Source organism: Aquarana catesbeiana, linkage group LG05, assembly GCF_042186555.1.
Source record: "Aquarana catesbeiana isolate 2022-GZ linkage group LG05, ASM4218655v1, whole genome shotgun sequence".
Classification (NCBI taxonomy): Eukaryota; Metazoa; Chordata; class Amphibia; order Anura; family Ranidae; genus Aquarana; species Aquarana catesbeiana.
In genome coordinates this window covers 22,279,094-22,305,018 of record NC_133328.1, presented here as the reverse complement: position 1 = coordinate 22,305,018, position 25,925 = coordinate 22,279,094, and the positions used below count along the sequence as shown (strand labels likewise).

At 43.1% G+C, this 25,925-nt stretch overlaps 1 protein-coding gene across 2 annotated transcripts in view; it reads right to left on the bottom strand.

Annotated features, from left to right (window-relative positions):
• The window catches only part of CRPPA (CDP-L-ribitol pyrophosphorylase A), a 326,415-nt gene that overhangs the window by 165,291 nt on the left and 135,199 nt on the right, over positions 1-25,925 (bottom strand). For both annotated transcript variants that reach the window (XM_073629521.1, XM_073629520.1), the window contains one exon: positions 2,387-2,484. In XM_073629521.1, the coding sequence (XP_073485622.1) occupies positions 2,387-2,484 (98 nt within the window). The remainder of the gene's footprint in view (positions 1-2,386; positions 2,485-25,925) is intronic.

The following is a 25,925-nucleotide window of genomic DNA, read 5'->3' as shown; positions in this document are numbered from 1 at the left end:
AGACTCTGATTAATAAAACTGTGTTAATAATCAGCTCACACGCTGCGGGCAATGCCTTTCCTGTTTACGAGCGCATGCTACGAATAATTAAAATAAAAGGGAATTAAGTCTGTCTGCATCTGGAGAATGAAGTATTTTTAGATGGTATAATGCGTTAATAGCACAATATAACCCACAGAAATATGCAGAATTAACAGGCTTTAAAAGGGCAGAAGTGAAGCCATGCGATTCACAGAACACACGTTAAGGCTTTAAAGTGATTGTGAAGGTTTTGTTTTTTTGTAAAATAACAAACATGGTATACGTGTATATACAGTCCTGCTCAAAAGTTTGCATACCCTGGCAGAAATTGTGAAATTTTGGCATTCATTTTGAAAATATGACCGATCGTGCCAAAAAGCTGTCTTTTATTTAAGGATAGCGATCACATGAAGCCATTTATTATCACATTGTTTTTTTTGGATCCTTTTTAAATCATAATGATAACAGAAATCACCAAAATGGCCCTGATGAAAAGTTTACATACCCTGGAATGTTGCGCCTTGGTACAGACACAGAAGGTGGCACACAGGGGTTAAAATGGCAATTAAAAGGTTTATTTCCCATATTTGTGGCTTTTTAAATCACAATTAGTGTCTGTGTATAAATAGTCAATGAGTTTGTTGGCTCTCACATGGCAGGCTAGACACTGAGCCATGAGGAGGTAGAAAAGAACAGTCAAAAGACCTGTGTAACAAGGTAATGGTACTTTACAAAGATGGAAAAGGATATAAAAAGATACCCAAAGCCTTGAGTATGCCAGTCAGTACTGTTTAATAACTTATTAAGAAGTGGAAAATTCTGGGCTCTTTTGATACCAAGCCAAGGTCAGGTAGACCAAGAATGATTGCAGCAACAACTGGCTGAAGAATTGCTCAGGATACAAAGAAAAACCCACAGGTAACCGCAGGAGAAATACAGGCTGCTCTCCAAAAAAGACAGTGTGGTTGTATTTCTCCTGAGGTTACCTGTGGGTTTTTCTTTGTATCCCGAACGATTCCTGTGGCAGTTGTGGCTGAAATCTTTTTTGGTCTACCCGACCTTGGCTTGGTACAGACACAGAAGGTGGCGCACACGGGTTAAAATGGCAATTAAAAGGTTTATTTCCCACATTTGTAGCTTTTTAAATCACAATTAGTGTCTGTGTATAAATAGCCAATGAGTTTGTTAGATCTCACATGGATGCACTAAGCAGGCTAGACACTGAGCCATAAGGAGGTAGAAAAGAACAGTCAAAAGACCTGCGTAACAAGGTAATGGTACTTTACAAAGATGGAAAAGGATATAAAAAGATACCCAAAGCCTTGAGTATGCCAGTCAGTAATCACTTATTAAGAAGTGGAAAATTCGGGGCTCTTTTGATACCAAGCCAAGGTCAGGTAGACCAAGAAAGATTGCAGCAACAACTGGTGTTAGAATTGCTCAGGATACAAAGAAAAACCCCACAGGTAACCGCAGGAGAAATACAGACTGCTCTCCAAAAAGACGGTGTGGTTGTATTTCTCCTGAGGTTACCTGTGGGTTTTTCTTTGTATCCCGAACAATTCCTGTGGCAGTAGTGGCTGAAATCTTTTTTGGTCTACCCGACCTTGGCTTGCTATCAAGAGATCCCCAAATTTTGCACTTCTTATTAAGTGATTGCACAGTACTGACTGGCATATTCAAGGCTTTGCATTTGTGTGTGCTTACCTCAGTGACAACCTCACATCCTTCAAAGTCCCATTACTCCAAGGAAGAGTGGATTTTCCTAACTCTTCTTCTTTTCTTCTCCAAACATGTCATTCTTACCTACTATGTGCAAGGGTGTTGCACAGAGCAATCCAAAACCGATCCCCCCCCTAATCCTTTTTTTTCTGGGGTCCCCGGCGGCGCGCTCCTGGCTCCTCCCCTTCATCAGGTGTCCCCACGGAGAGCCGCATTCCATGGGGTCACCCGTGTGCGGGCGCTCCCGAGTTCTACTGCTGCATCCATTGACACAGACAGCAGGACTCCCCCCCGACTTCCATGTCACTGGATTTGATTGACAGCAGTGGGAGTCAATGGCTCCTGCTGCTATCAATCTATCCAATGAGGACCCAGGACAGCGGCTGGAGCTGCTGGGCTCGTGCATATCGCTGGTTCAGGTAAGAAAAATGGGGGGGCTCTGGGGGGGGGGCAGTGCAGAAGGTTTTTCACCCTAATGCATAGAATGCATTAAGGTGAAAAACCTTGAGGGTTTACAACCCATTTAAAGAGAACCAGTCACCACAGCTCTTATCCGAATATTCACTCTTAAAGTGTTATTGAAGCTCATTGTACCTTGTACACACATCAGGAGACACTTGATAAATGTTGGGAAAATTGTTACCTTTATCTGGGATTTTAGAGTTTCATGAAGGAGAAATCCAATCTGAATTGCGTCCTCTTTGTTATGAGTTATAATGCAGAGCTGTTTACCCAGGCACTCTAGGAGACAAAAAAAAGGGAAATGGCGCCAAAGTCAGAAAATGACAAGATATGCATTTTTCATTATAAACGATTAAAAAATAATTTCTCAAGCAATGGTACAAGTACTCCAACCAGTATGTGTTGTATGTCTCAGAGGTTCAGATACTCCTATTTGGTCAAAGTACGGTAATTTATGGCACAACAGCTTTGCTGGCACACAATTTATCATGCCCAAAAATTAGTCATTTAGTAATCGCCTTATGTTTTTAACCACTTCAATACCGGGCACTTATACACCTTCCTGCCCAGACCAATTTTCAGCTTTCAGCGCTGTCGCACTTTGAATGACAATTGCGCGGTCATACAACACTGTACCCAAACTAAGTTTTTATCATTTTGTTCCCACAAATAGGTTTTTTCTTTTGGTGGTATTTGATCACCTCTGCGATTTTTACTTTCTGCTAAACAAATTAAAAAAAAGACAGAATATTTTGAAAAAAAATTTTTTTTTTGTTTCTGTTACAAAACTTTGTAAATAAGTAAGTTTTCTCCTTCGCTGATGGGCACTGATGGGGCTGCACTGACGGGCACCAATGAGGTGGCACTGATGGGCACTGATGATGGGCACTAATATGCAGCACTGATGGGTACACATAGGTGGCACTGAAAGGTGGCACGGATGGGCACTGATAGGTGGCACTGATGGGCATGACTGATTGGCAGGCATTATCATTTGGCACTGATTGGCATCCATTGTGGGCACCGATTGGCATCCATTGTGGGCACTGATTGGCATCCCTGGTGGCCATGGGTGGCATACCTGGTGGTGACTAGTGGTGGGCATCCCTGGTGGTCCTGGTGGCGTCCCTGGCGGTCCAGTGTGGGCATTCTCGGGGGGGGGGCTGCGCTGATAATCAATCAGCATAGACCCCCCCCCCTGTCAGAGGAGCAGCCGATCAGCTCTTCTCTACTCGCGTCTGACAGATGCGAGTGAGGAAAAGCCAATCAACGGCTCTTCCTGTTTACACTGTGATCAGCCGTGATTGGACACGGCTGATCATGTGGTAAAGAGTCTCCATCAGAGACTCTTTACCTAGATTGGTGTGCGGTGTGTCAGACTGACACACCGCAACAACGATCGCCGTGATGCGCACCCCTGGGGGCGCGCAGCGGCTTGTTATCCTGAAAGACGTCATATGACGTCTGGTCAGGATAACACAACCACTTTGCCGACGTCATTTTGCTACGGCAAGTGGTTAATCTTTTTATTTTCCAATTTTCAGCTTTCAGAGCTGTCACACTTTGAATGACAATTGCGCACATTTTTATCATTTTTGAGACGGATAGAGCTTTCTTTTTGTGGTAAATAATCCCCACTGAGTTTTTTATTTTTTGCTAAACAAACGAAAAAAGACCGAAAATGAAAAAAAATAATTTATATTACTTTCTGTTAAAAAATGTTTCAAATAAGTAAGTTTTCTTCTTCACTGATGGGCACAGATAGGCAGCACTGATAGGAACTGATTGGCACTGAGGGGGCTGCACTGAAAATCAGGACACTGGTGATCAGTGTGAGGCTTGCCTGTTATTGGCTCTCCTTTCCTCACACAGACACAGCGCGTGAGGAAAGCAGTGCTGATAACTGGCAAGTCTGTTTACATGTGATCAGCTGTGATTGGACACAGCTGATCACATGGTAAAGGACCACTGTGATTGACCCTTTACCCCGATCTGTGATCAGCTGTGTTCAAAGGACATAATGGTAACAAAATGCGCAAGGGTCGGGGTTCTGGGAGGACGTGTATGGACAACCTCCAAGAACTAAAGTACTGTGCTGTAGCTGTCTCTGGGCTATAGAGCTGTACTAAAGTGGTTAATGAACTTACAAAACCCTCTGAAGTCGCAGCCAAAGTCGCAAAGATAAGACAATGAAACAACTTCCTTGCAACTTTTGAGATTTTAACATTGCAGTCTATTGCACTTGTGTTGCAAGGAAAACACAGAGAAAGTTAGAGCAATGAAGATGGCACCCATTGAAATGAATGTGTTTTGACTTGTCACGCAACTTTCTGTGTTGCACGTCGCAGCAAGTTACATGAAAAGTCGCAGCAGTGTGAACCAGGTCTAATAGTGTACTTTTATTGCCCTGTTGTTGATATCAGTGGGAGGACTCGTGCCCTATTGTTGGTATCAGTGGGAGGACTCGTGCCCTATTGTTGGTATCAGTGGGAGGACTCGTGCCCTATTATTGGTATCAGTGAGAGGACTTGTGCCCTATTGTTGGTATCAGTGGGAGGACTCGTGTCCTATTGTTGGCATCAGTGGGAGGACTCGTGCCCTATTGTTGGTATCAGTGGGAGGACTTGTGCCCTATTGTTGGTATCAGTGGGAGGACTAGTGCCCTATTGTTGGTATCAGTGGGAGGACTCGTGCCCTATTGTTGGTATCAGTGGGAGGACTCGTGCCCTATTGTTGGCATCAGTGGGAGGACTCGTGCCCTATTGTTGGCATCAGTGGGAGGACTCGTGCCCTATTGTTGGTATCAGTGGGAGAACTCATGCCCTATTGTTGGTATCAGTGGGAGGACTTGTGCCCTATTGTTGGTATCAGTGGGAGGACTTGTGCCCTATTGTTGGTATCAGTAGGAGAACTTGTGCCCTATTGTTGGTATCAGTAGGAGAACTTGTGTCCTATTGTTGGTATCAGTGGGAGGACTTGTGCCCTATTGTTGGTATCAGTGGGAGGACTCGTGCCCTATTGTTGGTATCAGTGGGGGGACTTGTGCCCTATTGTTGGTATCAGTGGGAGGACTCGTGCCCTATTGTTGGTATCAATGGGAGAACTCGTGCCCTATTGTTGGTATCAGTGGGAGAATTCGTGCCCTATTGTTGGTATCAGTGGGGGGACTTGTGCCCTATTGTTGGTATCAGTGGGAGGACTTGTGCCCTATTGTTGGTATCAGTAGGAGAACTTGTGCCCTATTGTTGGTATCAGTAGGAGAACTTGTGTCCTATTGTTGGTATCAGTGGGAGGACTTGTGCCCTATTGTTGGTATCAGTGGGAGAACTCGTGCCCTATTGTTGGTATCAGTGGGGGGACTTGTGCCCTATTGTTGGTATCAGTGGGAGGACTTGTGCCCTATTGTTGGTATCAGTGGAAGGAATAATAGTACCCCAATGTTTATATTAGTGGGAGGAATAGCACCCCATCATTGGTGTCAGTGGGAGGAATGGGGCCTCATCATTAGTGTCAGTTTTGGATGGAATAGTGCCTCAAGGGCTGAATAGAGGGCAGCAAAGGGCCACATCCAGCCCCAGGGCCCCAGTTTGGAGACCACTGGTCTATTCATTACAATTTTTCCCTCGTTAGGGTCGCTCAAATCCTTATACCTGCCCGTTTTTTCTGTTTTCAACACATCAACTTCAGAGACAACATGTTCACTTGCTGTCTAATATATCCCACCCACTTTCAGTTGCCACTGTCACAAGATAATCAATGTTATTCACTTTACCTGTCAGTGGTCACAATGTTATGGCTGAATCAGTGTATAATGCAGCACCTGGTATTGTGTTTTATGTCATCCTTAGCTAACTAAACTTGTGAAAATTTGAATTAATTCTTCACCGGTGCAATCACCTGACCGCATTAAAAAAACCCACATAAGATTCTTCATTAATCCTGGCTTTGATGTTGCACCAGATCGTTTACACACTCAAAGTGGGAGAAGAGTGAAGCTGTCAAATACATCAAGAAGTCTTAAGAAATTTAAGTTGTTGCTTTTAATTATTTAACACGCCGCCAAAATCGGTATAAAAAAAAAAAAAAAAAAAAGACTTGCGTTTCCCCAGCTGTGACTCCGGTACTCCAAACTGGTAATAAAAAGAGAATAAAAAAAAAAAAGCCAAACTCAGGTCTTGTTTGCATAAGAGTTTGTACACATTACAAAACCCCACTGACTTTAACGAACAAGAATGAAAACTCCATCGCAGAAACTTGTCGAGCCCACCCAAGCCTATCCTACATGTCCAGGCGTACAAAATCTGCAGACGTCCCAACAATGTCTTAGGTTTAAAAAAAAAAAATAGTTTAGTTGGTTTTTATTTTTGTTAACCAATAGGTACATTCCATAAAACTTCCTAGCTTAATCTAGGCAAACAGTTTCTTAGACTGTCTACAGTCAAGGTATGGGCCTCTGACTCACGTCCGTACTCCTTATCAGTTCAAAATTCAACCTACAAAAGAAAAACTCGGTCCTTCCTTTTCTTTCGGCACTTGCGATTCAAGGCATGTCACGGTCATTGAACATTAAAACACCCAACATCCGGTTTGTTCTCATCCTGACCCAAAATGACGAAAATGTCAATGTGTGAAGTCATTTACTTGCATGTTAAACTCTGGGAATGTAAAAAGTTCACGCCGCAGCTTGATGTAAATATGTGACTTGCGCAACCTGTGTGGCTGATGGGTCACTTCCATGTATAAAAGAATTCCTCTTGCTTTATGTGTATATAAAGATAAAAAAAAATGTTTTTTTATTTTTAGATTGAATGGGGCAAGGGATAGCACCCTTTTCCACATTAGTTTCAGTTTACAAGCATTAGACAACCGGAGTGCCAGTGAACAATAACGCACCACAGATCTCAGATCAGTCCCAAGTCTTGCACCTTTAGACCTCAGAGGAGTCCCCATTCCTGCACCTTCACATCTCAGATCAGCCCCAATTCTTGCACCTTCACATCTCAGATCAGCCCCAATTGAGCACCTTCACATCTCAGATCAGCCCCACTTCCTGCATCTTCATACCTCAAATCCCCCCTAATTCCTGCACCTTCACATCTCAGATCAGCCCCAATTCCTGCATCTTCATACCTCAAATCCCCCCTAATTCCTGCACCTTCACATCTCAGATCAGCCCCAATTCCTGCATCTTCATACCTCAAATCCCCCCTAATTCCTGCACCTTCACATCTCAGATCAGCCCCAATTCCTGCATCTTCATACCTCAAATCCCCCCTAATTCCTGCACCTTCACATCTCAGATCAGCCCCAATTCCTGCATCTTCATACCTCAAATCCCCCCTAATTCCTGCACCTTCACATCTCAGATCAGCCCCAATTCCTGCATCTTCATACCTCAAATCCCCCCTAATTCGTGCACCTTCACATCTCAGATCAGCCCCAATTCCTGCATCTTCATACCTCAAATCCCCCCTAATTCCTGCACCTTCACATCTCAGATAGGCCCCAATTCCTGCATCTTCATACCTCAAATCCCCCCTAATTCCTGCACCTTCACATCTCAGATAGGCCCCAATTCCTGCATCTTCATACCTCAAATCCCCCCTAATTCCTGCACCTTCACATCTCAGATCAGCCCCAATTCCTGCATCTTCACATCTCAGATCAGCCCCAATTCCTGCATCTTCATACCTCAAATCCCCCCTAATTCCTGCACCTTCACATCTCAGATAGGCCCCAATTCCTGCATCTTCATACCTCAAATCCCCCCTAATTCCTGCACCTTCACATCTCAGATCAGCCCAAATTCCTGCACCTTCACACCTCAAATCACCCCCAATTCCTGCACCTTCACATCTCAGATCAGCCCCAATTTCTGCATCTTCATACCTCAAATCCCCCCTAATTCCTGCACCTTCACATCTCAGATTAGCCCCAATTCCTGCATCTTCATACCTCAAATCCCCCCTAATTCGTGCACCTTCACATCTCAGATCAGCCCCAATTCCTGCATCTTCATACCTCAAATCCCCCCTAATTCCTGCACCTTCACATCTCAGATAGGCCCCAATTCCTGCATCTTCATACCTCAAATCCCCCCCTAATTCCTGCACCTTCACATCTCAGATAGGCCCCAATTCCTGCATCTTCATACCTCAAATCCCCCCTAATTCCTGCACCTTCACATCTCAGATCAGCCCCAATTCCTGCATCTTCACATCTCAGATCAGCCCCAATTCCTGCATCTTCATACCTCAAATCCCCCCTAATTCCTGCACCTTCACATCTCAGATAGGCCCCAATTCCTGCATCTTCATACCTCAAATCCCCCCTAATTCCTGCACCTTCACATCTCAGATCAGCCCAAATTCCTGCACCTTCACACCTCAAATCACCCCCAATTCCTGCACCTTCACATCTCAGATCAGCCCCAATTTCTGCAGCTTCACACCTCAGATCAGCCCAAATTTCTGCACCTTCACACCTCAGATCCCCCAATTTTAGCACCTTCACACCTCAGATCCCCCCCCCCTTCCCATTTCCTGCATCTTTACATCTCAGATTAGCCCCAATTCCTGCACCTTGACACCTCAGATCAGCCCCAATTCTTGCACCTTCAGAGCTCAAATCCCCCCCTAATTCCTGCACCTTCACATCTCAGATCAGCCCCAATTTCTGCATCTTCACACCTCAAATCACCCCCAATTGCTGCATCTTCACACCTCAGATCAGCCCCAATTCCTGCACCTTCACACCTCAGATCCCCCAATTCTTGCATCTTCACACTTCAGATCACCCCGATTTTAGCACCTTCACACCTCAGATCCCCCCAATTCCAGCACCTTCACACCTCAGATCCCCCCAATTACAGCACCTTCACACCTCAGACCCCCCCCCCAATTACAGCACCTTCACACCTCAGATCCCCCCCCAATTCCTGCACCTTCACAGCTCAGATCAGTCCCAATTCCTGCACCTTTAGAGCTCAGAACAGTCCCAATTCCTGCACCTTCACATCTCAGATCAGCCACACTTCCTGCATCTTCACACCTCAAATCCCCCCAATTCCTGCATCTTCACACCTTAGATCAGCCTCAATTCCTGCAACTTCCTCAGATCAGCCCCACCTCAGATCAACCTCAACTGCAATAACTTCACATATCAGATCAGCCCAATTCCTGCACCTTCACATATCAGATCAGCCCAATTCCTGCACCTTCACATCTCAGATCAGCCCCAGTTCCTGTATCTTCACACCTCAGATTCCCCCAATTCTTGCATCTTCACACTTCAGATCACCCCAATTCCAACACCTTCACACCTCAGATCCACCCAATTCCTGCATCTTTACATCTCAGATCAGCCCCAAGTCTTGCAACTTCAGACCTCAGATCAGCCCCAATTCCTACACCTTCTCACCTCTTATCCACCTAAACCTCTGCAACTTCAGACCTCAGATCAGTCTCAGTTTCTCCACCTTTAGACATCAGATCAGCCCCAATTGCTGCACCCATCAGACCTCAGGTCAACCTTGATTCATTCCCCTTCAGACCTCTGATCAGCCCCAATTCCTGCACCTTCAGATTCAACCTTAATTACTGCACTTTCAGACTTCAGATCAGCCAGGCTTTGTAATTGACAGCCACACTGTATTTGTAGGGAGAAAGGGCCCATTGGAGGATCCCCTGGTGGGTCATTCGGAACCAGTGCATGCCACGTGACATTCTGTTGGGTGGCACTGAAAATGCAAAATGGGACAGGGAATGGTTAGAACCCTTGTGAGTTTATTCTTTCCACTGTTTGTGTCCCATTGTGGAGATTTCCCTTCACTGCCTGTCCTGGAAACACAACAGTAATTGACAGCAAATCTTATCAAAGTAAGGAGAATTTCCCCTTTAGACAGTTGTCATCAGAACACGTTTCCCCGTTGAAAGATTTACCCTCGACTCCAGCCTCAGCGACATCTCTAACATTTTGGATTTCCCATCACTTTCTATCGCATTGATAATGGTCAGCAGGACAAAAATCTCCTCCAGTAATCATGCCTCGACAAAGAGGTCCTAGATGTCCTCAATATGCGACACTGGTTTGCTGTCATTCAATAAAGGAGCTAAATTATGTTTCAAGCAGTGCCACCACTAACCATACACCCCTGACTCTACAAAAGGTGAGAGGTACATGTGTGGGAGGTGCGGAATGGACACACTTTCGCCCAGCACCATTGATTCCCATGGAAGACTTCCCATAATCCATCCTGCTCATTCATCCTCTCACATAAGGATTTTAGCTAGGGTTGCAACGATACCGACACCTGAAACCAATACTTTCAGACTGGGATTCCCCCACTGACAGCTGAAATGTAAAAAAAAAAGCCTGGCAATTATCGGTTGTCAAAGGGCCATGCCGCAACCGATGACTCAATCAGGGGTTCCCCTTGTTGACAGCTGAAGTGTTAAAGAAGTACGGAAATCGGAGTTGTCAAAAAAAAAAAAAAGCAGCCGGGCAATGTACATCAACAACATTGCTCAGTAGGGGAAACACTAAGATAAAAAGAAACATTGTTTCTTTTTCTAACTTTCTGTTTCTTCATCTACAGAACAAAGGGATGAACTTTGATCTGCAGATGAAGTCAGTGTATAGCAACCTGTCAAGAAAAAAAACATTTTTCTTTGTTTTTTTTAATAAATGTTTCTCTGTTTAACCCCTTAATAACACCCTAATTTACTCTAATCAGTCTTAATTAACTCCTTATTCTCCTCCATTTAGTTATTTTTTTCCTGCTGATTTTTTTTTTTTGTTCACTTCTATTTTATAAATTATTAATAATTAAAAAATGTTTTTATTTGTTTCTGTTTGTGAATGTTTTTACACCTTTAACATATATTTACATGTTTCACATAAAAAAAAAGCACAAAATGTTAAAAAAAAAAAATATTTCATTGGTAAATAATTTTTCAATGCTTTGTACCATTGCTGACAGCTGAAGTGTAAACAAAACAGTTGTGGTAGGTATCGGTAATTGGTATGGGCAAGCACTAAAAAAAAATATATATATATATCAGTACTGGTAAAAAAAAATAGTATCGGTGCATCCCTAGTTTTAGTCTAAACTCACATTTCCATACACCTAAAACACACAGAATGCCAAAGAATAAGGCTGAATCCAGACAGAAAAAAAAGGCCGGAATTCAACTCCTTTAAATAAATAGTTTGCATTGTGAACTTTCATTGTACAAGACAACGTGTGCTCCAGCGACAGGTGCACTTTAAAGCCCTCAGAATGTGTTTTTATTCGCAGTTGTACAGAACCAGGCTGCTCTAATGTAAATCCTCTGCTGAATAGATACAGAGATTTCCTGCTGGGATTACCTGTACATCAGACCCGGCATGTTTCATTGTGAATCTCTAGGACAGAAGGCAATTATACGATCACTAATATATAAAAGCAGGAAGCGTGGCATGTCTGCGGGACAAAAATTAACAAAGCTGCTAATATTTCCACCATCCCTGGGAGATCAAACCCCCCCCCAACCCCCCCCCCCCCCCCCCCCCCCACCAATGGTGCATTCCTGAAGAACCCAGTAATGTGTTACTTATTATCCTTTGTATGCTGTTATTCTTTACTATGGAACCAATTCCTGGCAGGACTGTGGTTGGGGTGCCTGCTTTACATATGAAGAAAACACACCATCAAAGAAGACCTGTCATGGGAGAAATACCGGATCTGCCAGCAGGGCCGTCCATCAAAAATGCTTTATGCCCAGCTGCTAAAGTGATCCTCTAGCTTTAGTAGTTTCTGATTCAAAATTAGCATGAAATCCAGATCTGTACGATTGTTCTATATTTGTTTACAATCTCAGACACAACAGAATCCGGAGGATCAGCATGACAGCTAGGCAACTTGCGTTTGCAGAATCAGCAATGGCAGCCAACATACTTCACTCGTTAAAGTACAGTGGAACCTTGGATTACGAGCATAATCCGTTCCAGGAGAATGCTTGTAATCCAAAGCAAAGCAAGTTTCCCCATAGAAGTCAATGGAAACAAAGATAATGTGTTCCGCATTGACTTCTATTGCATGCAATACCGCATGTGGCCAGAGGTGTGGAGGGGGGGCGCCGGAGGGCCTCGGAAATACTCTGAGACAGCTTGGCTGAACTCGGAAACCCTCGGAAGGCTTGGAAACACTCGGGAACGGAGTATTTTCGAGTGTTCCCAAGTATTTCCGAATGATTCCCGAGTATTTCCGAACGGTTCCGAAGCGTTCCCAGTGTCACCGGCGCACCCGCACATGGGTCTGGAGGAGGATCTGAGGAGGGTTGGAGTCAGCTGAATGCTGAGGCCACGGGAGGCGGTGACTAGGGAATGCTGTGCCTGCACAGAGAAGCACAGGATCCGGTGGAGGAGTTATGTCCTCCTCTCTCCTGCCAACTGCTCAGACAAGGTGGGGCAGAGGCCGGGGGGGGGGGGGCTACAGCTGGAGGAGAGGTGCGAAGGCTACATGAAATGGCCTGGCAGGCCGGATTCGGCCCATGGGCCTTGTGTTTGACACAAGTGGTATCTGGAGAGCCTACCTACCTGCTGCACACTGTCAGCGCTAAACCACTGCCTCTCAAGTAGCAGCAGCATTGTCAGCCTTCCAGGCAAGCTACTTATTTATCTTGCTTGTAAGTGAGCTGGGAATTATTGTTTGTTGTTTTTTGATATGCGTCACCCTTCCACTTGCTGCAAAGGCCAGTTATAGGTTGGGGTGGTTGCCATTTGTTTGTACTGTTGGTGAATTGGTGAGGGGACGCACTAGATATCTTCGCTGCCATTGTGCTATTGCTGGGTGTCTAGTGCCTCCCTATACCATTAAAGAGGGGTGGGCTCCCTCCAGGCACACCTGCCCTTAACCTATCCGTTATTTTACATGTGCTCCAACTTGGGAGGCTCTCAAAGTTATAGAGTTAGGACTGCAGTACACTGAGGTGCCGTGATGTGGCTGCTGCAGCTTACGCATGTTTTTGCAACTAAATCTCTTGTTTTTAAATGTGAACTGGTAAGTGAGCTGGGAATTTTTGTTTGTTGTTTTTTGACATGCTTATCTGTTAGACCTGATAGGCAGCCCAACGTCCAAATGAAGGACTCACAGGGCAAGATGATGACGCTACCACTAATCTTGAGGTGGTGGCTTATCGTTGCCAGTGTGCAGCAGGAGGTACTGTATAGACCGGTTCTCCAGGTGAGAAACCCTGTAACAGATTCACAAAAATCAAATTGCTTAACAAAACAAAACAAAACAAATAACAAAAAAGCTAAGGCAGCCGCTACATCTAAAATTTGGTAAGCGGCAACATATTACATTTTTGTTCTCAGGTTTAGATGGACGTGGAGAAGAAGCAAGCACACATTAGTCCATCTAGACCTAAGAACATGCTCAACAATCCAGCCAGGTATGTTTATTGGTATATCTGGGCCGTGTTTTCTATTGTGAACACCCAAAAGAAGATATGCACCCCCCCCCTTGTGACATCACTGACCGGTGCATACTGGGTCGGTGACGTCACGTGAAGTGGTGCCACCAGGTGATATTGCCAGGTGGCTCCACCCCTTACCTATTCAAGAACTGTCAGACAGCAGAGCAGGCAGTCAGCGGTTAACCTTTGTCACGGGTGAAGCTTTTTGTTTTTTTTTTTTTTAATCTGGTGGTGCGGTGGGCATCATGATTGACGATGGATCTACATCGGGGGACATTGTTTTTTTATTTTTAATAAAGGAATTGTCAAAAATGTGTGTGTGTTATTCTTTTTTTTTTTTTGACACTTTTTTTTGTGAATAAGTAGGGGTACAATACTCATTCACATGGGGGGGCGGGATCTGGGGCCCCCTTGTGAAAGGGGGCTTCCAGATTCTGATAAACCCCCTGCCCGCAGACCCCCACAACTACCGCCCAGGGGTTGTGGGGAAGAGACCCTTGGCCCCATCAACACAGGGACAAGGTGCTTTGGGGTGGGGGGGCAGAGTCTCCATTTTGGTGTGGGGTTCTCCTTAAAATCTATACCAGACCTAAACGGGCCTGGTATTTGATTGGGGGGGGGGTACTCCCACGACATTTTTTTTTCGAATTTTTCTTTTGCCGGAAATGTTTTTTTTTTTATTCAGCTGTCAACCATTGTTAAAAACGCATCGGCCTGCTTCCTGACCCGCTTCTAAACAACCATCAGCTATTCACTGTGTGCTTGGCGGGGGAACAACCTGCCGAGCACCCTGAAAATTTGGGTGTTCAGCCAACACACAAACAGGCGATGTTTGGGCCGAACTTATGCTCGGTCCAAACTGCTCGCCCAACACTAACCATCAACATAAGGCGGCACTTTTCCAATTAAGATTAATGTAAGAGGGCATTTTCCCAAAGACCACCAATGAAAGAAGCCACTTTTCCTATGACCACCAATACAAGAAGGCACTTTTCCTATGGCCACCAATACCAGAAGGCACTTTTCCTATGACCACCAATACAAGAAGGCACTTTTCCTATGACCACCAATACAAGAAGGCACTTTTCCTATGACCACCAATACAAGAAGGCACTTTTCCTATGACCACCAATACAAGAAGGCACTTTTCCGATGACCATCAATACAAGAAGGCACTTTTTCTATGACCACCAATACAAGAAGGCACTTTTCCTATGACCCCCAATACAAGAAGGCACTTTTCCGATGACCATCAATACAAGAAGGCACTTTTCTGATCACCATCAATACAAGAAGGCACTTTTCCTAAGGCCACCAATTAGGGTTGCACCGATACTAGTATCGGTATTGGTGTTGATACCGAGTATCTGCACAAGTATCAGTACTCGTGCAAACGCACCGATACTTTCAGGCTCGGCTCTTTGAGCTGTCAGTGGGTCTCCCCGGTGTTAAAGAAGTCCGGTAATTGGAGCTGTAAAAAAAAAAAAGCAGCCGGTAATGTTTATTACCAACATTGCTCAGCCCTGAAACACTAAAATAAAAAGAAACATTGTTTCTTTTTGTATCTTTCTGTTTCTTCATCTGCAGATCAAAGGGATGAACAAATGTTCCTCTGTTTAGCTCCTTAATAACCCTTAATTTACTCTACTCAGCCTTAATTAACTCCCTATTCTCCTCCATTTAATTATTAATTTTCCTGCTTTTTTTCTTTTGTTCACGTCTATTTTATAAACGATAAACAATTAAAACTTTTTTTTTTGTTTGCTTTGTTAGTGAATATTTTTAAACATATATATTATAATATATTTACACATTTCACATTGAAAAAGCGCTAAATTAAAAAAAAAAAAATCTATTTATTTCATTTGTAAATAACTTTTCAATGCTTTGTACCTTTGCTGACAGCTGAAGTTAAAACAAAACAGTTACGTTAGGTATCGGTAATTGATATCGGCTATTACTAAAAAAAAAGTATCGGTACTTGTACTCATTGTAAAAAAAATGGTATCGGTGCATCCCTACCACCAATACAAGAAGGCACTTTTCCTATGACCAGCAATACAAGAAGGCACTTTTCCTATGACCAGCAATACAAGAAGGCACTTTTCTGATGACCACCAATACAAGAAGGCATTTTTCCTAAGGCCACCAATTAGGGTTGTACCGATACTAGTATCGGTATTGTTGCTGATACCGAGTATTTGCACAAGTATTGGTACTCGTGCAAATGCACTGATACCTGAAACCGATACTTTCAGGCTCGGCTCTTTGAGCTGTCATTGGGTCTCCCCAGTGTTAAAGAAGTTCGGTAATTGGAGCTGTAAAAAAAAAAAAAAGCAGCCGGTAATGTTTATTACCAACATTGCTCAGCCCTGAAACACTAAAATAAAAAGAAACATTGTTTCTTTTTGTATCTTTCTGTTTCTTCATCTGCAGATCTAAGGGATGAACACATGTTCCTCTGTTTAACCCCTTAAGGGCAGCACAGTGGTGTAGTGGTTAGCACTCTTGCCTAGCAGTAAAAAGAGTCGCTGGTTCGAATCCCAACCACGACACTACCTGCCTGGAGTTTGCACGTTCTCCCTGTGCCTGCGTGGGTTTCCTCCGGGTACTTCGGTTTCCTCCCACACTCCAAAGACATGCTGGTAGGTTAATTGGCTTCTGTCAAAAATTGGCCCTAGTATATGAATGTGAGTTTGGGGACCTTGGATAGTGGGCTCCTTGAGGGTAGGGATCATGAGTGTGCAATGTATGTGTGGAGCAATGCGTAAATTGATGGCGCTATATGGGTACCTTAAATAAAATAGGGATAATTGTATACACACACTCAGGTTGAACTGGATGGACTGGTGTCTTTATTCAACCTTACTAACTATGTAACAATAACTCTTAATTTACTCTAATCAGCCTTAATTAACTCCCTATTCTCCTCCATTTAATTATTATTCTCCTGCTTTTTTTTTCTTTTGTTCACGTCTATTTTATAAACGATAAACAATTAAAACTTTTTTTGTTTGCTTTGTTAGTGAATATTTTTACACATATACAGGTAAAAGCCAGTAAATTAGAATATTTTGAAAAACTTGATTTATTTCAGTAATTGCATTCAAAAGGTGTAACTTGTACATTATATTTATTCATTGCACACAGACTGATGCATTCAAATGTTTATTTCATTTAATTTTGATGATTTGAAGTGGCAACAAATGAAAATCCAAAATTCCGTGTGTCACAAAATTAGAATATTGTGTAAGGGTTAAATTTTGAAGACACCTGGTGCCACAAATTAATCAGCTGATTAACTCAAAACACCTGCAAAGGGCTTTAAATGGTCTCTCAGTCCAGTTCTGAAGCCTACACAAACATGGGGAAGACTTCAGATTTGAGAGCTGTCCAAAAGGCGACCATCGACACATTGCACAAGGAGGGAAAGACACAAAAGGTTATTGCTGAAGAGGCTGGCTGTTCTCAGAGCTCTGTGTCCAAACACATTAATAGAGAGGCAAAGGGAAGGAAAAACTGTGGTCAGAAAAAGTGTACAAGCGATAGGGATCACCGCGCCCTAGTCAAGATTGTGAAAAAAAACCCATTCAAAAATGTGGGGGAGATTCACAAGGAGTGGACAGCTGCTGGAGTCAGTGCTTCAAGATCCACCACCAAGAGACGCTTGAAAGACATGGGTTTCAACTGCCGCATACCTCGTGTCAAGCCACTGTTGACCAAGAAACAGCGCGAAAAGCGTCTCACCTGGGCTAAGGAAAAAAAGAGCTGGACTGCTGCTAAGTGGTCCAAAGTCATGTTTTCTGACGAAAGCAAATTTTGCATTTCCTTTGGAAATCGAGGTCCCAGAGTCTGGAGGAAGACAGGAGAGGCACAGGATCCACGTTGCCTGAAGTCTAGTGTAAAGTTTCCACCATCAGTGATGGTTTGGGGTGCCATGTCATCTGCTGGTGTCGGTCCACTCTGTTTCCTGAGATCCAGGGTCAACGCAGCCGTCTACCAGCAAGTTTTAGAGCACTTCATGCTTCCTGCTGCTGACCTGCTCTATGGAGATGGAGATTTCAGGTTCCAACAGGACTTGGCGCCTGCACACAGCGCAAAATCTATCCGTGCCTGGTTTACGGACCATGGTATTTCTGTTCTAAATTGGCCAGCCAACTCCCCTGACCTTAGCCCCATAGAAAATCTGTGGGGTATTGTGAAAAGGAAGATGCAGAATGCCAGACCCAACAACGCAGAAGAGTTGAAGGCCACTATCAGAGCAACCTGGGCTCTCATAACACCTGAGCAGTGCCAGAAACTCATCGACTCCATGCCACACCGCATTAATGCAGTAATTGAGGCAAAAGGAGCTCCAACCAAGTATTGAGTATTGTACATGCTCATATTTTTCATTTTCATACTTTTCAGTTGGCCAACATTTCTAAAAAATCCCTTTTTTGTATTAGCCTTAAGTAATATTCTAATTTTGTGACACACGGAATTTTGGATTTTCATTTGTTGCCACTTCAAATCATCAAAATTAAATGAAATAAACATTTGAATGCATCAGTCTGTGTGCAATGAATAAATATAATGTACAAGTTACACCTTTTGAATGCAATTACTGAAATAAATCAAGTTTTTCAAAATATTCTAATTTACTGGCTTTTACCTGTATATTAACATATATTTACACATTTCACATTGAAAAAGCGCTAAGTTAAAAAAAAATCTGTTTATTTAATTTGTAAATAACTTTTCAATGCTTTGTACCTTTGCTGACAGCTGAAGTTAAAAGAAAACAGTTGCGGTAGGTATCGGTAATTGATATCGGCGATTACTAAAAAAAGTATCGGTACTTGTACTCATTCTAAAAAAAATGGTATTGGTGCATCCCTACCACCAATACAAGAAGGAACTTTTCCAAAGGCCACTAATGTAAGGGGGCACTTTACCAATGACTACCAATGTATAGGGGCGTTTTTCCAATAACCACGAACGTAAGGGGTCACTACAATTTTCAATGTCTGTATTCCTGTATTCCTTTCTGGCTAATACTATTTTATGAATTATTCTTTTCTATGTCCATGGGTGGGGGGATGGGGGTTGTCAAATAGTTATCCACCTTCTTTAATGTTTTAATATATACACAGCAAACTCATTATATTAATGAACTGCAGATGAAATATTTAATCAGGGGTTCCCTGAGGCACGATAGCTATTTCAAGATTTCCTTTTTGTTCGTAATGTTGATAAAAGATGATCTAGTGTCTATAGGCACCCCATCAATACTTTTTTTCCCAATAGAAAGGTTTTCGTCTCTCTGAATCTGTATTAGGTTCATGTCATGTGGCCAGTTTAGATGCAAACAGTTCTTAAGTCTGCCACAGATGGACCAAATCTCAGCTGGTTCAACAGGGACCAGCCAAGATTCGATCCATCTGTGGGCAGACTGGTTATACTGAAGTAGACCCATCGATTGGCTTAGTACAACCGGCTTTTTATTTTGTCTTTCAATCACTGCCGGCAGCTATAGTCACTGGAAGTGATCATTATGTTCTGCCGGTCTGTCGATACAGACTGAGTTAATGGGGAAGTCGAGCGATTTTCTTTCCTGCAACCATTGGTTGCAGGAAAGAAAATTGTAGAAAGTATGGCGAATTTTAGTGGCGTTCTTCTTTAACACTATTATTTACAGATCTTTGTTGACCTCGGATTCTGTCTCTGAGAGATCACAACTTAGAGATGTCCCAAGCACCTGGAATTATTGGCTGCTATTCAAGGGAATCTCTCCACATGAAGAAGGGAGAATTGTTCTATCAGATTTACGATAATTCATCGACGTGTTCACCTCCAGTTACGTGGAACGATAAACAGAAATTATCTGCAGGCTCCTCACTTAACACCAAGCCTGCTCAAAATGACAACTTCCCCGCACCTGCCCACACCGGCAGAGCCTACAATGTTTGATAAACTCTTTGTATATAAAAAATAAAAATCTGCATACAAGGGGCAATGATCGTGCAAAATGCAAAAATTAATGGGGTGGATTTATTAAAGGCAAATAGACTGTGCACTTTGCAAGTGCAGTTGCTTCAGAGCTTAGTAAATGAGGAGACACTCTGCTGACTTCCATCATCCAATCATGTGCAAGCAAAAATGCTGTTTTTTAATTTTCCCTGCATGTGATTGGGTATTCTTTGCAAAGTGAAGCTTCACCACATTTACTAAGTTCTGCAGCAACTGCACTTGCAAAATGCAGTTTATTTGCTTTTGGTAAATCCACCCCAAGGTCTGCCAATTCACCAGTTCCTGCCAATGCTAGAGGCGAAAGACGGCTACAGCGTGGGCTTACAATGTTACAATGCTGCCCATGGACGTCCTCCCGTGCTCGTGCTGCCCTCGCACCCCCTGCGCTCTGTGATCGCCGAGTCCTTAGGGCTCGGCTGATCACAGATCGGGATAAGGGGTCAATCACAGCGGCCCTTTACCACGTGATCAGCTGTCAGCCAATGACAGCTAATCATATGATGAGAACAGAAGCTGATTATCTGCTTTTTTTCTTCCACCTATCAGTGCCACATCTCAGTGCCGCCTATCAGTGCCCATCAGTGCCTCATCAGTGCTGCCTATCAGTGCCTATCAATTTCACCTATCAGTGTCACATCTCAATGCCGCCTATCAGTGCCCATCAGTGCCACATCTCAGTGCTGCCTATCAGTGCCCATCAGTGTCACCTATCAATGTCGCCTCATTTGTGCCTCCTGATCAGTGCCCACCAGTGCCGCCTCATCAGTGCCACCTACCAGGGCCCATCAGTGAAGCCTATCAGCATCGATCAGTGCAGCCTCATTAGCGCACATCAGTGAAGAAGAAAAATTACCCGTTTGCAAGATTTTATAACAAACTATGAAAAATGTTTTTTTCTTTTTTTCCAAATTTTCAGTCTTTTTTTTTGTTTTTTTGGCAAAAAATAAAAAGCCCAGTGGTGATTAAATACCACCAAAAGAAAGCTCTATTTGTGTGAAAAAATGCGAAAAAATTTCCACATAGGTACAGTATTGCATGACCGCGCAATTGTCATTCAAAGTGTGAGAGCGCTGAAAGCTGAAAACTGGCCTGGGGTAAAAGTGCCCGGTAGGCAAATGGTTATAAAGGATTCTGCATTGGCCTGTGACTGTCCATTAAAAACTGAAATTGAATGGGTTAAGCCTAGTACGCACTATCCCAGCGGACTGCACGAAAAAAAAAAGGAAGAGCTTGGGAGGAGCCGCTGTACTAACTATGCGATGTTAGTACAGCGATTTCCTGCCGTTGAGCTATTGTGCTTCGACACTTCTCCCCCCTGCCAGAACACACTGGTCAGCACTCTCAGCCATTGGCTGAGAGCGCTGATCGGACGCCGATCGGCAGACCATTTTCGGTCATGCCCCTTCGGCTGCCGTAAACATGGGCTGAATGTCGTCCGGTTCGAGAGAAAGCGCCCGATATCCGGCCCATGTGTACAGCGTTTTAGTTCACCCTTTTAGAAAAGAATGAAAAGGTCAAGGTAGCCATCCCTACGCCCCCTGGTCCCCGCTGCACCAACCTCCATGGAGGATAAAGTTCCTGGAGTTTGAAAACCTCGCTGTTCTTCCTCTCCTATCCCAAGGAACACCGAAACAGACAGCACCCTGCTGGCCCCTCCCACCAGACAGCACCCTGCTGGCTCCTCCCACCAGACAGCACCCTGCTGGCTCCTCCCACCAGACAGCACCCTGCAGGCTCCTCCCACCAGCCATGATCTGCCTGCATTCTTAGATTGTAAGCTCTAAGGAGCAGGGCCCTCTGATTCCTACTGTATTAAAGTGTATTGTATTTGTACTGTCTACCCTCAAGTTGTAAAGCGCTATGTAAACTGTTGGCGCTAAATAAATCCTGTATACTAATAATAATAATTACATATATTAGGACAGAGACCCCGTGATGACGTCACTGGGACTAACACAGAATGTGTCATGAAAATAGAAATGTTTTATTTACAAATTCCATTAGCATGTTGATGAGGGAGGAACCAGGGAAAAATAAACAGACTTCATCTTTAACATCTACTTTAATTCGGCAACCGGATTTGAGCGTCTTTCTGTATGTAGGGGGTACAAATACTATCTGGAAGGATATGCAATGTAGACATGTGCAATTCGTTTCGTTCAGAATTATTTTTCTATCAAATTTTGACAAATTCGTTGAAACATCCGAATTAACGAAAACCCATTTAACGATTTTTTCCAAAAATTCAAATATTCGTAAATTCGAAAATCCAAAAATAAAGAAAATCAGAAATTTCTAAAGAATAACTAACTAACTAATAATAACTAACTATTAAATTATAGGTATTGGAATTTCCTTTCAATTTTGGCTGTTAAAGAATGTAACGAATAAGAATTTATCTGAACTTACGAATTATATACTGAATTATATATTATATAACGAATGCCGCATGTAAACAAACGGAACAAATTAATAATAAATAATAATAATACAAAGTTTTTATTATTATTGTTATTTATTATTATTAATTCATTACATTCTATTCGTTATTTTGGATAATTCGTAACTTCGGATAAATTCGCATTCATTGCGTTCACTAACAGCCAAATTTGAAAGAAAATTCCAATATTTATAATTTATTAGTTAGTTATTATTTCAGATTTTTGAATTTTGGGGTTTTCTGATTTTTCGAATTTACGAATTTTCGAATATTCGAATTTACAAATTTTTGGAAAAAAACGTTAATTCGAAAATTCGTAAATTCGAAAACCCAAAAATTCAAAAATCCGAAATAATAACTAACTATTAAATTATAGCTATTGGAATTTCCTTTTCAAATTTGCCTGTTAGTGAACGCAACAAAATACGAATTTATCCGCAGTTACGAATTATCCGAAATAACGAATGCCGCATCTAAACGAATGGAACGTATTATTATTATTATTATTATTATACGAGATTTATATAGTGCCAACAGTTTACGCAGCACTTTACAATGTATAAGGGGGACAACACAACTGAATTGAATTAATAATAATAAATTACAATAATAATAATAAAAACGTTTTTTTATTTTATTCATTATTAATTTGTTCCGTTCCATTTGTTTAGATGCAACATTCGTTATTTTGGATATTTCGTAATCTTGGATAAATTCGTATTCGTTACGTTCACTAACAGCCAAATTTGAAAGGAATCTCCAATACCTGTAATAGTTAGTAATAGTTAAGTTATTATTACTTAGTTACTATTTCAGATTTTCAAATTTTTTGGGTTTTTGGATTTACAAATTTACGATTTTTTTCGAAGTTCTGATTTTTTTTTTTTTTTTTTACGAATTTCCGATTTTTACGGATTTCCGATTTTTTTTCGAATTTTTTCAAATTTACGAATTGCGATCATAACGAATGATCTGAAAAAAAAACGAATGAGACGAAAACTAACAAATTTTTCAGCAGTGCGCATGTCTAGTTTTTATACAACCCGTTTATCCTTCATCCATCTGATGGTCTGATGCGCCTTTCTGCATCTCTGCACTTTAACCTAATGTTGGATATTATCGGGGGAAGCTTTGTTGCCTCACCAGTGCTAATAAGCTTGTTTGAGGTTTTCCATTATCTGGCTGAATTTACAAGTTTGTAAATTCTCAGCGCCTCTATTAAATATGTTTTCCAGGAATCTAAAGGAAACCTTTTTGACGAAGGCCAGAAATGAAGGACACAAACAAGGGAAGACAATTAAAACTCACAAACAGGAATTAAAAAAATATGAAAAGCGTTGAAAGCCTCTGGTTTCCAAATAATTCATTTTAATGATCTGCTGTTGGGGCAGATGGAGAGGCCGCCATCTTGGAAGCGCTCTGTAGAATAGCAGATTAGTGGCAATTTTTAGACAGGAGCCGATTCACCTACCAGCATGTCTTTAGGTTGTGGGAGGAAATCAGAGTACCCGGAGGAAACCCACGCATGCACAGAGTGAATGTGAAAACTCTATGCTGATAAGGGCCTGATTAGGGACTCGAAACCGAGGGCCCAGGTGTTGCAAGGAAGACGGAAGTGCTAACCACTAAGCCACTGTGCTGCCAAAATCCTGGGAGTCAGTAATGTGAGGAGTAATGCTTACTGAGTGTATCATGAGCAATTGCCCATTTTCTTTAACCCCTTCCCACACACCCCGGGTGTTTCGTCAGATTAGGCGACCCGTCAGATTTTGTAACGGAAGTGACGTTCCCGTCGCCGCCATCTTGCTACACCCCGCACTAGTCCGCAGTAAGGATACAGTGAGAAGGCGGTGTTTCATCAGATTTGGCGACCGATCAGAATGTGTAACGGAAGTTACCTTCCGTCGCCGCCATCTTGCTACACCCCGCACTCGACCACAGTAAGGATACACTGAAAAGGGGAAAGGCGGACATCTTGTTACACCCACCGGAGTTTTGCATTACACTTATTTTTAACAGGTTATATAGTGAAATACAGTACTTAGAATTCCGACTGACTGGTTAGATGTTGAATTTTAAAAGCAGCGGCAAGCCTGCTCATCTCACAGGTTTGCTAATCTGACAGAAGTTCACTGCTTTTAAAATTCAACATCTAAACATTCATACGGAGTTCCAAGTACTGTATTTCACTATATAAACTCACTTTACTGTTAGAAATAAGTGTAAAATGCAAAACTCCGATGGGTGAAACAAGATGTCCGCTTTCCCCCTTCTCAGTGTATCCTTACTATGGAGTAGGGATGAGCCGAACACCCCCCTGTTCGGTTCGCACCAGAACATGCAAACAGGAAAAAAGTTTGTTCGAACACGCGAACACCGTTAAAGTCTATGGGACACGAACATGAATAATCAAAAGTGCTAATTTTAAAGGCTAACATGCAAGTTATTGTCATAAAAAGTGTTTGGGGACCTGGGTCCTGCCCCAGGGGACATGGATCAATGCAAAAAAAAGTTTTAAAAATGGCCGTTTTTTCAGGAGCAGTGATTTTAATAATGCTTAAAGTCAAACAATAAAAGTGTAATATCCCTTTAAATTTCGTACCTGGGGGGTGTCTATAGTATGCCTGTAAAGGGGCGCATGTTTCCTGTGTTTAGAACAGTCTGACAGCAAAATGACATTTTGAAGGAAAAAACTCATTTAAAACTACCCGCGGCTATTGCATTGCCGACAATACACATAGAAGTTCATTGATAAAAACGGCATGGGAATTCCCCAAAGGGGAACCCCGAACCAAAATTTAAAGAAAAAATGACGTGGGAGTCCCCCTAAATTCCATACCAGGCCCTTCAGGTCTGGTATGGATATTAAGGGGAACCCCGGCCAAAATAAAAAAAAAAAAAATAATGATATTAAGGGGAACCCCGGCCAAAATTAAAAAAAAAAAAATAACGTGGGGTTCCCCCTAAATTCCATACCAGACCCTTCAGGTCTGGTATGGATTTTAAGGGGAACCCCGCGCCAAAAAAAAAAAAACGGCGTGGGGTCCCCCCAGAAATCCATACCGGACCCTTATCCGAGCACGCAACCTGGCAGGCCGCAGGAAAAGAGGGGGGGACGAGAGTGCGCCCCCCCCCCTCCTGAACCGTACCAGGCCACATGCCCTCAACATTGGGAGGGTGCTTTGGGGTAGCCCCCCAAAACACCTTGTCCCCATGTTGATGAGGACAAGGGCCTCATCCCCACAACCCTGGCCGGTGGTTGTGGGGGTCTGCGGGCGGGGGGCTTATCGGAATCTGGAAGCCCCCTTTAACAAGGGGACCCCCAGATCCCGGCCCCCCCCCTGTGTGAAATGGTAAGGGGGTATTCACTAAAAAACTGTCAAAAATGTTAAAAATGACAAGAGACAGTTTTTGACAATTCCTTTATTTAAATACTTCTTCTTTCTTCTATCTTCCTTCATCTTCTGGTTCTTCTGGTTCTTCTGGCTCTTCCTCCGGCGTTCTCGTCCAGCATCTCCTCCGCGGCGTCTTCTATCTTCTTCTCCTCGGGCCGCTCCGCACCCATGGCATGGGGGGGAGGCTCGCGCTCTTCCCTTCATCTTCTTCTCTTCTTCTCCGGGCCGCTCCGCACCCATGCTGGCATGGAGGGAGGCTCCCGCTGTGTGACGGCGCTCCTCGTCTGACAGTTCTTAAATAACGGGGGGCGGGGCCACCCGGTGACGCACGGGACATGACGGGACTTTCCTGTGGCATTCCCCGTGACGTCACAGGGAAGTCCCGTCAAGTCACCGTGCGTCAGAGGGGGGCAG